The sequence below is a fragment of the Oncorhynchus keta genome, chromosome 34, assembly GCF_023373465.1.
Source record: "Oncorhynchus keta strain PuntledgeMale-10-30-2019 chromosome 34, Oket_V2, whole genome shotgun sequence".
Classification (NCBI taxonomy): domain Eukaryota; kingdom Metazoa; phylum Chordata; class Actinopteri; order Salmoniformes; family Salmonidae; genus Oncorhynchus; species Oncorhynchus keta.
Genome location: NC_068454.1, coordinates 43704668 through 43721035, shown reverse-complemented (window position 1 = coordinate 43721035; position 16368 = coordinate 43704668). Strand labels below are relative to the sequence as shown.

At 40.2% G+C, this 16368-nt stretch overlaps 1 protein-coding gene across 1 annotated transcript in view; it reads right to left on the bottom strand.

Annotated features, from left to right (window-relative positions):
* Positions 1-16368, bottom strand: part of LOC118367558 (inactive dipeptidyl peptidase 10-like) — a 64748-nt gene continuing 48380 nt past the window's right edge. The window contains exons 17-25 of the mRNA XM_052493929.1: positions 12357-12455; positions 11452-11521; positions 6680-6874; positions 6487-6541; positions 6246-6345; positions 5414-5472; positions 4912-4984; positions 4212-4285; positions 1-3493 (exon numbers count right to left, since the gene is read on the bottom strand). Coding sequence (XP_052349889.1) covers positions 3359-3493; positions 4212-4285; positions 4912-4984; positions 5414-5472; positions 6246-6345; positions 6487-6541; positions 6680-6874; positions 11452-11521; positions 12357-12455 — 860 coding nt within the window. The 3' untranslated portion in view covers positions 1-3358. The remainder of the gene's footprint in view (positions 3494-4211; positions 4286-4911; positions 4985-5413; positions 5473-6245; positions 6346-6486; positions 6542-6679; positions 6875-11451; positions 11522-12356; positions 12456-16368) is intronic.

Sequence of the window (16368 nt, the reverse complement as noted above, 5' to 3'; positions counted from 1 at the left end):
ACAAAAACCCAGCTTAAACTGCAGAGAGCAAACAATACACATATAAAGAAAGTTTCCTTGAAAGGCTGGAACCTAGGAAGAAACCTAGAGAGGAACCAAGCTCTGAGGGGTGGCCGGGTGGAGATTATAAGAGTACATGGCCATTAAAGCCAGATCGTTCTTCAAGATGTTCAAACGTTCATAGAGGACCCACAAGGTCAAATAATAATAAATAATAATGAATAAACAGTGGTTATGGAGGGTGCAACAGCTCAGCACCTCAGGAGTAAAAGTCAGTTGGCTTTCCATAGGTGAGCATTCAGAGGTTGAGACAGCAGGACAAGGTAGCATGGCCTGTGAACAGTTCAGGGTTCCATAGCTGCAGGCAGAACATCATGAATTTGACCTACTTTAGTACCAGGACATTTTAGCCAAAAACCTGTCTGCCTCTGCTAGGAGGCAAAAACTTGGCCGCAAGTGGATCGTCCAGAAAGACAATAATCCCAAGCACACATCAAAATCCACAGAGAAATGGTTCATTAACATTTTGCAATGGCCGTCTCCAGACTTGAAACCCTGCGATTTGATTTGAAGAGGGCAGTCCATGAACACAGATTAAGGATATCAATGATCCGAAAGGATTATGTTTGGAAGAACGGTCTAAGATCCCACCTAATGTGTTTTCCAACTCATAAAACATTTTAGAAAACGGCTCAGTGCTGTTATCCTCGCAAGGTGAGGCGTTGAAAGGTATTGAAAACGAGGGTGTCAATAAAACAAATATATATACAGTATGTATATATATTACTTGTTAAATCAAATCTCCTTCTTTGAGAAATTGTAATAGAATAAAATAATATAATTCCACAATTTTCATTAGCATACAATGTAGCCCAATATTTTTATTATTTAGCTCGTCTTTATGAAGGGTGTCAATAATTTCCGAACTCCACTGTATATACAAGAAAGTGGCTCAGTTGGTAAAGCATGGCGCTTGCAACATCAACTTGTGAATTCTGCTGGGGCCACCCATTCAAAAATGTATGCACGTTAGGGATGAATAATTTCCAGAAAATCTACCAAGTCTCAATACCGGAAAAAATTCATAATTATCCCAAGAGCCCTGGAAAACACCACAAAAACTGGAAGTGCCCAGAAACATTTAAAACCAAGATATGGTTACTTTGCCAGGGTTCTCCCAAAATAAAATTGTCGATATGCCACATTGCCGGCTTGGCTGTGACACTATGTGAAGATTTCACAGCAAGTGAAACTGATATTTACTAATGATAGAGTAACTTTGATCGCCAATGATATTGTTGTGAATTGAAAAACAGGCCGTTCATATATCCCCAGGCATTATCACGTTCCTTCATAAATTCAGCACATTTCAGCAGGAAGCATATGCTTCCTGGCATTGTCGAATCATACAAACTACAAATGACCAAAATTGCTCAGCTTGCTAGTTAACCTCCAAAGAATGACAGAATATCTCCTATTTGGCAAAATCAAGTGGATGATTATACAGATAGCAGATCAGCTCATAAATAACCGGGAGATTAAGATATCTTAATGGGGACCAACTCTGTTAAAAATATCCATATCTACTCTCATACTATTTGTTGATAACACATTCTCTGAAATGATCATCTACGTGACAACACACAACTATAGCATTAAATTGGTGTATGGGATTATTTTACGAGATTTCTTATTTTCTGTTTCACTGTTGGTTAGTTTTAAAAAAAAGTGTGGAATCAGTTGTTTGAAATGGTAATAGTTATTGAGTATTTACCCAGTAACCATCTTGCATATTTGTGATTGGTGGAGTAGCTGAGTTCATGCAGCACAGTATCTGTGCACAGTTGATGATGAAATATATAAAATAATCATCATTCTCCATTCAGATTTTGTTCGCATAACGTCTTAAACTCATTCCAGATGGGGTGGGGGTTTGTGGGTTTTCGCTCCTCCCTTGTACTTGATTGATGAATTAAAGGCAGTTAACCCACTGTTCCCCTGGCGCCGAAGACGTGGATGTCGATTAAGGCAGCCCCCTGCACATCTCTGATTCAGAGGGGTTGGGTTAAATTGCGAAAGACACATTTCAGTTGAAGGCATTTAGTTGTACAACTGACTAGGTATCACCCTTTCCCTTTCCCTAATTAGTAAAGAACTCCCCTCACCTGGTTGTCTAGGTGTTAATTGAAAGGAAAAAACAAAAACCCACAGACACTGGGCCCTAAATGGAATGAGTTTGACACCCCTGACATAGATAGTCATCCATCCACCATTGAAAGAACTCTCAAACTACATTAGTATAACGGTTGAATATATGACCGAGTGAGTTTCAGTAGCAGCAATGCTTTCAATTGCATGAGCCTATTTTATTCCAATATTTTCATCATCAGTTGATCATAAATAAGGTGAGTTTTCCTCTCTTTGTGCTTTTTCTAGTCTCAATGGCTGTTTCCTCATCTACTCACTCTGTTGCCGCCCCCAACCGCCACATTGTTTAGAGTTCTGATGAGAACTCTAAACTGTATTTAAGTCTTGTCTGCAGTCCAGCTGTGTCAATTATGTGTGTGCTTTGAATTTATGGTGACTTTGTGTGAAGTAAATTCTCTAGACTAAAGGCTTCCATGCGACAACCTGATTGGATAATGTACTATGTATAAAATGTTTGCCAATTTGCTTCTGTGCAGATTGTGTATTTTGTAAAATTGCATCAGTGCAATATTGGGGGAAATGTTTTAATTACCAAGGTCATTTTATTTTGGGGGGGAAATGTGAAGAGTGAAGTCCTAGGATCCCGGTTACCTGTATTTGTCCCTAATGCATACTCTGTAAATTGCTTTGGATAAAAGCGCCTGCTAAATGCCATATTAGAATTGAATATGTATCTAGGTATAAAATTCGCAATACATTACAGCTGTCTGAAATAACTATATTCTTTAAAAGGAAAAATAAATAAATATCTCCCTTCACATCTTTAACAGTAAAGACAAAAACATATCTCCCATACAAACAGCTAATATGAAGTTTCCCTTCTTCTCTACTGAAACTCTACCACGCTAACTGTATACTTATGATATTTGCAGAACACTGGTAATACCCTAAATGTTTCTATGTGAACTATTGCGTGATCATAGCAATAGGAAAAATTATCACTGTACAGGAAAAATCTTCAATCTCATCTCAGCCTATCATTACCCTTCATAGAGCACAACAACATTGTCTGACCCCTCTCTCTCATTCACTTTGTCTCACCATACCTCACCACTTCTCACTGGTGGTTCCTCAGACAAGCAGGTCATAGACCACTTTCTCATTTCCAGGAGCAACAGGTTCTACAAAAACAAGGTGAGATATGGTCATCCTAGTCATCCTCAGACACAGGATGAGCTCCAGGGATTTCCACTAGGAAGCATTCCCTGAAGAAGGTCATGACAGAGTTCAACAAGTAACGTTGGCTCTTCACAGAGTAAATGTTGTGGCCTTCGTCCGGGAAGATCTAGGGAACAGAGAAATAAATAGTTGTTCATTATCTTTATATTGAATTTTACAGCAGATTGGTTTTTACATTTACTGTTATTACGAATTAGATAAAAAAAGAAGTGTTAACTTCTATGACTACCACTATTATCATTGCCACAACACACATGCAGAGCTGCTATTATTAATGACACTTCAACGTAGACTCAGCGATATGACGCAGGGGCACAAAGTAAACAGCATGGTGGGTCAATTTCCGTAACAACTAAATACGGTGAAGGGCAAGGCTTAACTCCTCCACTGTTTTGGTCCTGCAGCTACCACGTTTTAAGAAGCCAACTCCTGCACAGATACTGTGGGTGACTGTGTGAGAGCGAAGTCTTGCGTCTGGCTCATCGCAACATCTGCAATGCTGCTCGTGGCAACGTAATTTAGCCGAGTCTACCTTTATGTAATTGAACTCTTACCATTATCGCTCCACTAGTTCTTTCTTGAATTATCCCTCTCCCTCCTCTCCCACTTACTTTTCAAAGGTGGGGCCTTTTTTAAATATCAGACAGATTTTCCTCAGGGCAGGTTTGGCACCACGCAGCAGGTAACTATTTCCACTTTGTCAAACTTTAAATAATAAATGATTCAAGGCAGAGGGGGAGGTCAGCTTCAATTATCACTGAGGGCTCCTTTGTCAGGGACATTAAATGGCGCTTGGCATAGGAAGGGAGAATGTAACTGGTCACCTGCAGAGTGTAGTTAACGTTTGACATTGACAGAAGTTTCACCAGCTCCGCGGAATGCTGGAAATGAACGGTGGCTGAAAGAGAGATAATTGAAACGTTGGTGTTCTTGCGCGACAAGCATTTTCATCCAAAATTAATAACATTGTAGGCAATTTCACACAATTAAATATAATTCTACAGGGTTGAGGCTGGAGCAATGTAGAAAAAAACAGTATCCATTGTCGTAGTCACTAAGCTATTGAGAAATGAAATAGATCTGATACAGTAGATGAAGCTAGAGCACAATAGACGTACAATTGAAGATTCTTCTTATAAGACAAGTATAAAAAATGCACTGTATCTCAGGTTTAAATGAGCACAGACTAAAAATATAGCATGTGCACATGTACCTGGTATGCAATTATAACGTGTGCTGCATCAGTTCTATTTTTGTGAGTGCCTGTCAAATATATCTTATTTCATTAACAACAGTATGATACATCTGTCTTTTTATCCCCACTTAAGGCTAACAATCAACTGAACACAATGAATAATCCCATTGTTTGACCTAAACACTGTCTGCCTGACAGATAAAACAGTAATTAGATAACGGCTTGTCTCCTATCTTTTTCATTAAACCTACAAAATAAGCTCCACATTGAAGTCCAACAATAGCGTTCAACCATGCCCTGAGTAGCAACTCGAGAGAACTAGTACTCACCATCTGCTGTTCCATGGATGATGAGAAACTTCCGTTGACCTGTCCCTGTGATGTTGGGAAGCAGACTGGAGAGCTGTTCGAGACACAATGACAATGTTATATCAGTGAAAGATACTGAAAACATACTGTAAATACTGACTAGTTTTCTATAAGAGAAATGCATTCAAGCCCAGCTTGGTGTGATTTCTGCCCCTGAACAAGGCAGTTAACCCACTGTTCCTAGGCCGTCATTGAAAATAAGAATTTGTTCTTAAACTGACTTGCCGAGTTAAATAAAGGTAAAATATATATATATATATATATATATTTTTTTTTAGCAGAGGCTTGCCACTACCAGAGGCTTGCCATTAGCGAAGAATCAACAGATATGACACTATTGCACTGTAACAAATGTTTATTGGATGAATTGCTAATGATAAGATTAAATGTAGAATTTTCAAAGTGCTTCCACCTTGACCACCTCTCAATATTACATTTTTTTAATGTGGAAAGTCAATCATACTTGATATTTACGCTCATCCTGGACCGGAAACCCAAAGTAACGCTCAGTGAAGGCCGAACCTTTAGAAAAATACAACATAGTTAAGTGTGTTTTTGGAATTTCTTTCATTAGTCCACTATTAATACAGTCCCAAAATGTTTTGTGTCGGCAGTCAAGCTTTCAAGATATTGGACTTTCAAGAAGCAAAATGTCACCTGCCACATCATCATGAGGATGTGGCAAGTCACACTGCTTGAAAACCCAATATCTTGAATTGGGTTTAACTGTAATTAAGTGGACTAATTTTAAAAAAATACCAAAATATAGTTTTTGAGTGGATTTTTCCACTAAGTGAAAAATGACGGGTAGGAAACATGAGATTGATCATGTAAAGTATAGAGCGAAATTTCAGGCGAACTGGAAAGTGAGAAAAGATTCCAGTGATTGCACAGACAGGAAGCAGGTATATTTTCTTTCATTATTACCTCTAAAATCCCCTGAACTATAAATGGGCTTTATGCCACTGTTTTGAGGAAGATATTCAAAGGCAGTTCTGAGGTAGTAGGAAACACTGTATTTCCTCCCAGTGCCTGACGTATTTCTATAGAGTAATAGCGCATGCTGGCCTTACCATTCACATAAATGGTTATAAACAACAACATTTTTCAGCCTTATTGGACGTGGCCCTACATTTCACGTCAGTGGATGAGTGCCGCATCCGCCTACCGTATTTGACAAATCCTGATGTATTAAGTTGCCATCAGCATAACTTCAAAGAGATATTGGACATGACTTGACAAACTCTATTAAATTAATGGCTACTGAAAGGATTTATCTTAGACTGGAAAATTACCGTAGAGTCTCCAGTCTGTCACGGGAGCAACTGCAACCCCACATCTGAACATGGAGCCAGAGGAGAGGAGTAGAAGAGAGCTCAGGAAACCCCCATAAGCCTGGGGAAACACCCCCAAAAATAGTTGGACATGCAATGTTGGATATAGGTAAAAACCCATGTACTGTAAGTAAGAATACAAAAAAAGGGGTTATAGCCATATATGCCATATCAACAAATATTCTAAATTATACTTCCTTACCTTTCCATAAACAGCAACCTTATTTTTATCCACATATGGCAGCTTGGTCAGGTACCTAAGAAAATACGGGAGGGTATAAAAGTCTAACATTTCTGAAATGCAATGAATCAGTTCCCATCGGACCAACAATTTCTTTCAACAGTATCCATGTGAGAGATTTCAGATTATGTTCAGATCATGCTCCAGTACATACTCTACTGCTGCGATCTGGTCCTGCACCTCCACAGTTCCCAAACGCTGGTGGACTTCATGTAGGACCCGCTGGCCCAGGAACCCACTCCCACTGCCGTCCAGGCGAGCCACGATGACGTTATCCGAGCTGACCAGAACAGAGTCCCAGTCAAGAACAAACTGGTCACTCACCGCCTGGCCACCGGGGGCACTGTCACTATGGAACACCATGAAAGTTGGTCAAATTGAACTTACCATCAAGGTGCAATATGGGTTACTTCTGGTGTGTTCAGTGCTCATTGGAATATGGTATTTCATAGTAGTGATAAATACAACAGGAGTGTATTCAAGTGTTTTTGAAGTCATAACAACTTTCAACCACTGACATATGAGCTAGGTAGCTAATAATGAGTTAACTAGATTGCTAACATTGACAAAATGGCAAAACTAGTTAGATTATTCACATTATTAAAGGGCAATTCTGCCACTTTTCAACCTCATATTAATTTCTCCAGCACCATACCAGTGTCTAAATATGTTAAAATTGCATGTTTCTATAATCTGTGGTTAAAAAGATGAGAAGAAATGTCCTAAAAAAATGCTTCTCTGTTACATCAAAGGCTAGGATTAGGAAAAACTGATTTTGAAACCGGCAATGAGTTTTTTTGCTTGCTCCATATTGCGAATCTCACAGTGATTGAAAATCACTGTTTTTTAATGTTTTAACTTGTGATCATTGGGTACAAGTGCATCGCAGTGCTAGCTGTGCCACCAGAGATTCTGGGTTTGAGCCCGGGCTCTGTCGCAGCCGGCCGTGACCGGGAGGCCCATGGGGCAGCGCACAATTGGCCAAGCGTCGTCCGGGTTAGGGAGGGTTTGGCCAGTAGGGATATCCTTGTCTCATCGCGCACTAGCGACTCCTGTGGCAGGCCGGGCGCAGTGCATGCTGACCAGATCGCTAGGTGTACGTTGTTTCCTCCGACACATTGGTGCGGCTGGCTTCCGGGTTGGATGTGCATTGTGTCAAGAAGCAGTTCGGCTTGGTTGGGTTGTGTTTCGGAGGACGCATGACTCTCGACCTTCGCCTCTCCCGAGTCCGTACTGGAGTTGCAGCAATGAGACAGGACAGTAACTACTACCAATTGGATGCCACGAAATTGGGGAGAAAAAGGGGGGTAAAAAAATAAAAAATAAAAAGTTAAAGGTCAATGATGAAATGTCCCAAAAAACTCTAAACTCAGGTATCACCTTCTGGTTTCCAACTTGTAACTCGTATGTGGAGGATCTGTCAAGTGGTTAGTTCCGTGTCAGAATGTCTATGCAGATCCTCTCAAGCTCTATCAGGTTGGATGGGGTGAGTCACTGCACAGCTATTTTCAGGTCTCGCCAGAGATGTTCAATTGGGTTCAAGTTCGGGCTCTGGTTGTGCCACTCAAAGACATTCAGAGACTTCTCGCGAAGCCACTCCTGCAATGTCTTGGCTGTGTGCTTAGGGACGTTGTCCTGTTGGAAGGTTAACCTTTTCTCCAGTCTGAGGTCCTGAGCGATCCGGAGCAGGTTTTCATCAAGGATCTCTCCGTACTTTGCTACATTCATCTTTACCTCGATCCTGACAAGTCTCCCAGACAAGTCTCCCAGAGAATGATGCTGCCACCACCATGCTTCCCCACTGGGATGGTCCAGATTTTCTCCAAAAGTGATGCTTGGCATTCACGCCGAAGAGATCAATCTTGGTTTCATCAGACCAGAGAATCTTGTTTTGCATGGTCTGAGAGTCCTTTAGGTGCCTTTTGGCAAACTCCAAGCGGGCTGTCATGTGCCTTCTACTGAGGAGTGGATTCTGTCTGGCCACTCTACCATAAAGACCTGATTGGTGGAGTGCTGCAGAGATGATTATCCTTCTAGAAGGTTCTCCCATTTCCACAGAGGAACTCTGCAGCTCTGTCAGAGTTACCATTGGATTCTTGGTCACCTCCCTGACCAAAACCCTTATCCCCAATAGCTCAGTTTGGCCGAGCGGCCAGCTCTAGGAAGAGACTTGGTGGTTCTAAACTTCATCCATTTAAACATTGTGGAGGCCACTGTGGTCTTGGGGACCTTCAATGCTGCAGATTGTTTTGGGTACCATTCCCTAGATCCGTGCCTCGACACGATCCTGTCTAGGTGCTCTCGGAAAATTCCTTTGAACTTATGGTTTGTTTTTTTCTCTGACGTGTGCCTTTCCAAATCATGTCCAATCAATTGAATTTACCACAGGTGGACTCCAATCAAGTTGTGGAAACAGGATGCACCTGAGCTCAATTTCGAGTCTCATAGCAAAGGGTCTGAATATGTACATTTACATTTACATTTAAGTCATTTAGCAGACGCTCTTATCCAGAGCGACTTACAAATTGGTGCATTCACCTTATGACATCCAGTGGAACAGCCACTTTACAATAGTGCATCTAAATCTTTTAAGTGGGGGGTGAGAAGGATTACTTTATCCTATCCTAGGTATTCCTTAAAGAGGTGGGGGTTCAGGTGTCTCCGGAAGGTGGTGATTGACTCCGCTGTCCTGGCGTCGTGAGGGAGTTTGTTCCACCATTGGGGGGCCAGGGCAGCGAACAGTTTTGACTGGGCTGAGCGGGAACTGTACTTCCTCAATGGTAGGGAGGCGAGCAGGCCAGAGGTGGATGAACGCAGTGCCCTTGTTTGGGTGTAGGGCCTGATCAGAGCCTGGAGGTACTGAGGTGCCGTTCCCCTCACAGCTCCGTAGGCAAGCACCATGGTCTTGTAGCGGATGCGAGCTTCAACTGGAAGCCAGTGGAGAGAGCGGAGGAGCGGGGTGACGTGAGAGAACTTGGGAAGGTTGAACACCAGACGGGCTGCGGTGTTCTGGATGAGTTGTAGGGGTTTAATGGCACAGGCAGGGAGCCCAGCCAACAGCGAGTTGCAGTAATCCAGTATTTTATTTTGTATACATTTGCAAACATTTATAAAAACCTGTTTTTGCTTTGTCATTACGGGGTATTGTGTGTAGATTGATGAGGAAAATAATTTATTTAATCAATTGTAGAAGTCTGTAACTTAACAAAATTTGAAAAAAGTCAAGGGGTCTGAAATCTTTCCAAATGCACTGTATACAAAAAATGTATTGAAAAAAGGTCAAACAAAACGAAGTGCATCTAGTTTGCAGTCTTTCCAGCTTCGGTTTGAGGTGATTGTGTTTGCTGTATTGTTGAAGAACAGTGTCCTGACGAGTGAGCACATTTTCTAGGCGAAATTGCACCTCATTAGCTCATTGTTATGGATATATCCAAATAAATGTCACTAGAAAACAGCTCAAACAAATCCAAATGCAGCTACTTTGCTGTTATTCTAGCTGCAGTTTTGACGTGACAGTAAGTTAGCCGTAGTTGGCTAGCTAGCAAGCAAGGGATAATAATGTTGCCAAACAGTGTGGTAATAGCACATTTAGAATGAACAACTCGGTCGTGTCCATAGATACAGAACAAAAAGACTGAATGGCTGAGTCGCGTCTCTGGCATTCGAACCGATAGATCGAACAACTAGCCGGCTTGGGTATCAACCCTAGATTTGTGTCGGGACTAAATCTTGTGGAAGGATGAAATAGTATGAATAAATAAATCTAAATAAGAATTTTTATTCAAATATGTCAATCATTATTTAAATATGTTTTGAATAACCTTCTGTATTGGGGAGGCAGGTAGCCAGTGACCGAAAAGTTTGCTGGATCGAATCCCTGAGCTGACAAGGTAAAAATCTTTCATTCTGCTCCTGAACAAGGCAGATAACCCACTGTTCCTAGGCTGTTACTGTAAATAAGAATTTGTTTGTATTAACTGACTTCCCTAGATAAATAAAGGTTAAAATATATATGTATTTTAAATAAACGTGATAATGCCCTCAAAGCCGATGTTTGGAGGATTTATTGGCACGGTTTTTCGGCCCGAGACGCAATTTCCGTGCAAATATATCCTCCAAACACTGGCTTCTCAAGCATTATCACTTAAATATCCACTCTGGTTTTGACATGTGAGCTCTAACCAACAGCTCACAGATATACAGTTCGGGTAGGCTGGCCTACATGATGAGATTATTATGGACAAAACAGCAAGATTATATTTATTTAACAAACAGCAGCCAAGAATCAATCAAAGGAGCATCACGCTCATCATCGTGTACTTTCACCGCCCTGTGAAGTGCATCATAATTTATTTAATCTGTAACCAAGTCGTAGTGGGAGGACCACACTAACATATCACCGTGTGACTCCAAGTTTACATTGATATGATGGTTATTATATCAATATTCCGGATTAAAGTAATTTCAACCACCATTTCTCACATAATTAATTTTACAGACACAAAAAGATCCCACCTCGTCTAACATATTTAGTTTTCTCAACATTTGGAAAGTTTACAAACTTAGCAGTTTCCATCAGGCCTGTCGTGACATTTGTTTTTATCTGACATGTACTTTACTCACATAAAAACAGTTGTTTGGAAACCTTGTTACTGATACAGAAATAAGACTTTTTGGAAAATCACTATCTGGATAAACACACTACACAGACACTTATTTTCTACGTCCCTGGCGTGATATATGGAATGACAATAGTCTTTATTTTGATCCCTCAATAATCTCAGGAGAAATGTTGATGCGAAACTTGGTTCTGCTATTGCTCTAAAACAATATTCAATCCGAAGCCATTGATAAGGATAAGGATCTAGTGAAATTTCACACACAGTACACTCCAAGATAAGGATTGGTGAAGGGTAGGATACGTACAGGATCAGCAGAAGTGGATGCGCTGTGGCCTCATCAAAATCTATTGGCAAGGTCAGCTCCAGACGAAGTGCTATAAAATAAATCAGAATTCCCTTTACACCTCAAATGCACATTGATTATACTAAGTACCAATCAGCCTTCCAAATGTAGTACTTTAACACACCATGTTTATTTCTCCAATGAGAATCTTGAGAGAATCTTCAGATGTTTAACCTGTTCTGATTGCATGATATGATGACTTGACAAATGACATGTTACATCGCTCGACAAATGACCGAGCAACTGATTACATTGCAGGCAACTTTACGTACATACAAAATCAAGAGTGAAAAAAAAAAAAAAAAAAAAAAAAAAAAACATGGACAAAAGGCAATCCTTGAAATGGAGCTAGAAATTGAGGTGCAGTCTCCATTCAGAAGCCTTAATGAAATGCAGCACATTGTGTCTAATTGCGCACACGGTTCAGAGTGAAGAACCCATATGGCGAGCCATCCCATCTAATTGGATTAGTAGATTGGCAGGCTTCTCATTCCAGAGCTGATTCATAATTACCTCACAGAGCTGTGCACCTGTTCTTTTAATTGTGTTTATCCCTGTTATCTGTTTATTATGTATTCGGGCACTGCAAGCTCCATGGCTCACACTACATCTAAAAACCCTGCCTGTCGAATTGTCTGCACGTAGCAGGTGAAATATGCTGAAATATGCTGAAAGCTGAAATATGTTACCTGTTACTTTGCTATTATTCCATGAATGAACCACATGAGGGATACGGAGGATGATTCATGATGATGCTGATGATGACAACTATGATTACAGTGACAGTGGTGATGATGTTAATAGACCAAAGATGATTATGAAGATGATGGTTCACGATGATAGAATGATCATGAGAATTGTCATACCAAAGTTGTTGATTTGTAGGGTCCTGATATCTCTCCTTGGTATATTCCTATATATCAGTGCATCTCTTAGTGCAGTGTTCTTCTCCAAAGTGTCATTCTCTATATACAGAGATGGAAAAATAAATATTTGGATTAAGCAGACACATAATCTCTCTTAAATCCGTCATGGTAAAGCATTGTGTTTTAATATCTGCATAAACTCCGAATTGTATATAATGTTATTACATGTATTTGCATTACATTGCATTCAGAAAGTATTCATACCCCTTGACTATTTGCAAATTTGGGCTTATTAGAGCCTGAATTTATAATGGATTCAATGAGATGTTGTGTCACTGGCCTACACACAAAACCTCATCATTTCAAAGTCACTTAATACATTACATGGACTCACACTGTCTGCAATAATAGTGTTTAACCTGATTACCTCATCTACCTCATCGTTGTACCTCACACATTTTAAATAATTCAATTCAATTCAAGGGGCTTTATTGGCATGGGAGTGCCAAAGCAAGTGAGGTAGATAATATACAAAAGTGAAATAAACAATAAAAATGAACAGTAAACATTACACATACAGAAGTTTAAAAACAATAAAGACATTACAAATGTACAAATGTTGTAACAATGTACAAATGGTTAAAGTACACAAGGGAAAATAAATAAGCATACATATGGGTTGTATTTACAATGGTGTTTGCTCTTCACTGATTGCCCTTTTCTTGTGGCAACAGGTCACAAATCTTGTTGCTGTGATGGAACACTGTGCAATTTCACCCAGTAGATATGGGAGTTAATTCAAATTGGATTTGTTTTCGAATTCTTTGTGGATCTGTGTAATCTGAGGGAAATATGTCTCTCTAATATGGTCATACATTGGGCAGGAGGTTAGGAAGTGCAGCTCAGTTTCCACCTCATTTTGTGGGCAGTGAGCACATAGCCTGTCTTCTCTTGAGAGCCATGTCTGCCTACGGCGGCCTTTCTCAATAGCAAGGCTATGCTCACTGAGTCTGTACATAGTCAAAGCTTTCCTTAAGTTTGGGTCAGTCACTGTGGTCAGGTATTCTGCCACTGTGTACTCTCTGTTTAAGGCTAAATAGCATTCTAGTTTGCTCTGTTTTTTTTGTTTGTTAATTCTTTCCAATGTGTCAAGTAATTATCTTTTTGTTTTCTCATGATTTGCTTGGGTCTAATTGTGCTGCTGTCCTGGGGCTCTGTGGGGTGTGTTTGTGTTTGTGAACAGAGCCCCAGGACCAGCTTGCTTATGGGACTCTTCTCCAGGTTCATCTCTCTTCAGATGATGGCTTTGTTATGGAAGGTTTGGGAATCGCTTCCTTTTAGGTGGTTGTAGAAGTTAAAGGCTTTTTTCTGGATAATTATCTGTAAGGTCCCTCAATTGAGCAGTGAATTTCAAACACAGATCCAATGTTTACATATCTTACATTACTCATATGTATAAACTGTATTTTACACCATCTACTGCGTCTTGCCATCGCCCATCCATATATTTATATGTACGTATTCGTATTCCATTCCTTTACATTTGTGTTTATAAGGCAGTAGTTGGGGAATTGTTAGATTACTTGTTAGATACTACTGCACTGTTGGAACTAGAGGCACAAGCATTTCTCTACACCTCCATTAACATCTGCTAACCATATGTATGTGACCAATAAAATTTGATTTAGATTTTTGAACCAACAAAGACGAGGGAGGATTTCCAATGCCTCACAAAGAATGCCACCTATTTGTAGATGGGTAAAAATATAAAAGCAGACATTGAATATCTGTTTCAGAGCGGTGAAGTTATATATATATATTGCAGTGCTAGTGGCGTCACTACAGACCCTGGTTCGATCCCAGGTTGTATCACAACTGGCTCTGATCGGGAGTCCCACAGGATGGGGCACAATTGTCCCAGAGTCCGGGTTAGAGGAAGGTTTGGCCAGGGTATGCCATCATTGTAAATTGTATTTTTTTCTTAACTGACTTGCCTAGTTAAATAAAGGTTAAATATTTTTTATTTTTTGTAAATAAATAAATACAAATTATATATATATAAAACTGGTTCATTTGGCCAAAAAAGTTCAGAAATATATATTGAATAAATTATTATAATCTGTGTGTATATATATATATATATATATATTAAATGAATCAAGGATTATGTTTTAAATGCTCATGAAATTGCAATGTGTGAATTTTCCTGTTTCAAAATATATAGCTCAAAACAAGCTATTCAGTTACTTACTGCTCTGCCCCTCAGTGACTGCCAGCAGTGCCTGTTCCGCCTCCATGTGGGCAATGCCCGCGAGAACATTGCTTGGATTGTGTTGCCAGCTATTTGCTATGAGTGGGAAAAGCCCCAATGAAATCACAGGATTTCATAGCATAAATTATAACAGCAATGCTTTGGTTCAGTCAGAACTTCTGGCCCCAGACGGCTTACTTTCCACATGTGAGACTACAATAGATCTGCCTTTTTAGGCGAAAAAGCAAAAAGCTAATTGTAATTAACTTGTAATTAAGTTATCATAAAAGTCTTAGGAGCCTGGGACCTGATAAACCAAAAAACGACACCCAACAAGGGTCAAAGGACAGATGGATACCCCGACTAGAATCTTCTCATCGCAGATATGGTAGGACAAAAAAATCATGGCTAATTGTATCATTTCCCCCTGATGTTGTTTATCAGTTTCTACTGTAGGTCACAGGGCGACATGTTGTGTGGATTAAAACAGCATAAAACTTGGTGTATCACAAGGCAAAATTGATCATACAGCTACAGTAATTTTGAGAAACACTGAGAAATTATTTGGTCGTTTTAGCTGTTAGCTTGCTGGCTCGTTAGCTCCCATGCCAATTTCAAGTCTTTCTAAACTCCTCTGACTAACTCGGAAATATGAAGTTATTTCAGAATGAAAATGTACTGGCTAGCGCGTCATGCCTTGTGATATTATGATAGATAGATATCCCCAGTTAGATAATGTGTTTTAACTTATTGCATCTGTATGCTGATTGCGTTCTCCCTGTTGCACTCGTTCGTTCGTGAGCTGGCTGCTCGTTCTAAATAGTATAATCTAATCTGTTCAAAACAGTGGCAGCATGCGCAGCAGTGGTGATTTGGTTTTTGACATGCAAAAGTGAAATAGGTGTATTTATGTTGTCATTCAAATGCACAGATTACTTTATATCTTATCAAAGAGACTTTTATTTTTTATTTCTTTTTATTTCACCTTTATTTAACCAGGTAGGCTAGTTGAGAACAAGTTCTCATTTGCAACTGCGACCTGGCCAAGATAAAGCATAGCAGTGTGAACAGACAACACAGAGTTACACATGGAGTAAACGATTAACAAGTCAATAACACAGTAGAAAAAAAAGGGGAGTCTATATACAATGTGTGCAAAATGCATGAGGAGGTAGGCGAATAATGACAATATTGCAGATTAACACTGGAGTGATAAATGATCAGATGATCATGTACAGGTAGAGATATCAGTGAGATACACCTGCTGGAGCGCGTGCTACGGATGGGTGTTGCCATCATGACCAGTGAACTGAGATAAGGCGGAGCTTTACCTCGCATGGCCTTGTAGATGACCTGGAGCCAGTGGGTCTGGCGACGAATATGTAGCGAGGGCCAGCCGACTAGAGCATACAAGTGGCAGTGGTGGGTAGTATAAGGTGCTTTAGTGACAAAACGGATGGCACTGTGATAAACTGCATCCAGTTTGCTGAGTAGAGTGTTGGAAGCAATTTTGTAGATGACATCGCCAAAGTCGAGGATCGGTAGGATAGTCAGTTTTACTAGGGTAAGCTTGGCAGCGTGAGTGAAGGAGGCTTTGTTGCGGAATAGAAAGCCGACTCTTGATTTGATTTTCGATTGGAGATGTTTGATATGGGTCTGGAAGGAGAGTTTGCAGTCTAGCCAGACACCTAGGTACTTATAGGTGTCCACATATTCAAGGTCGGAACCATCCAGTGTGGTGATGCTAGTCGGGCATGCGGG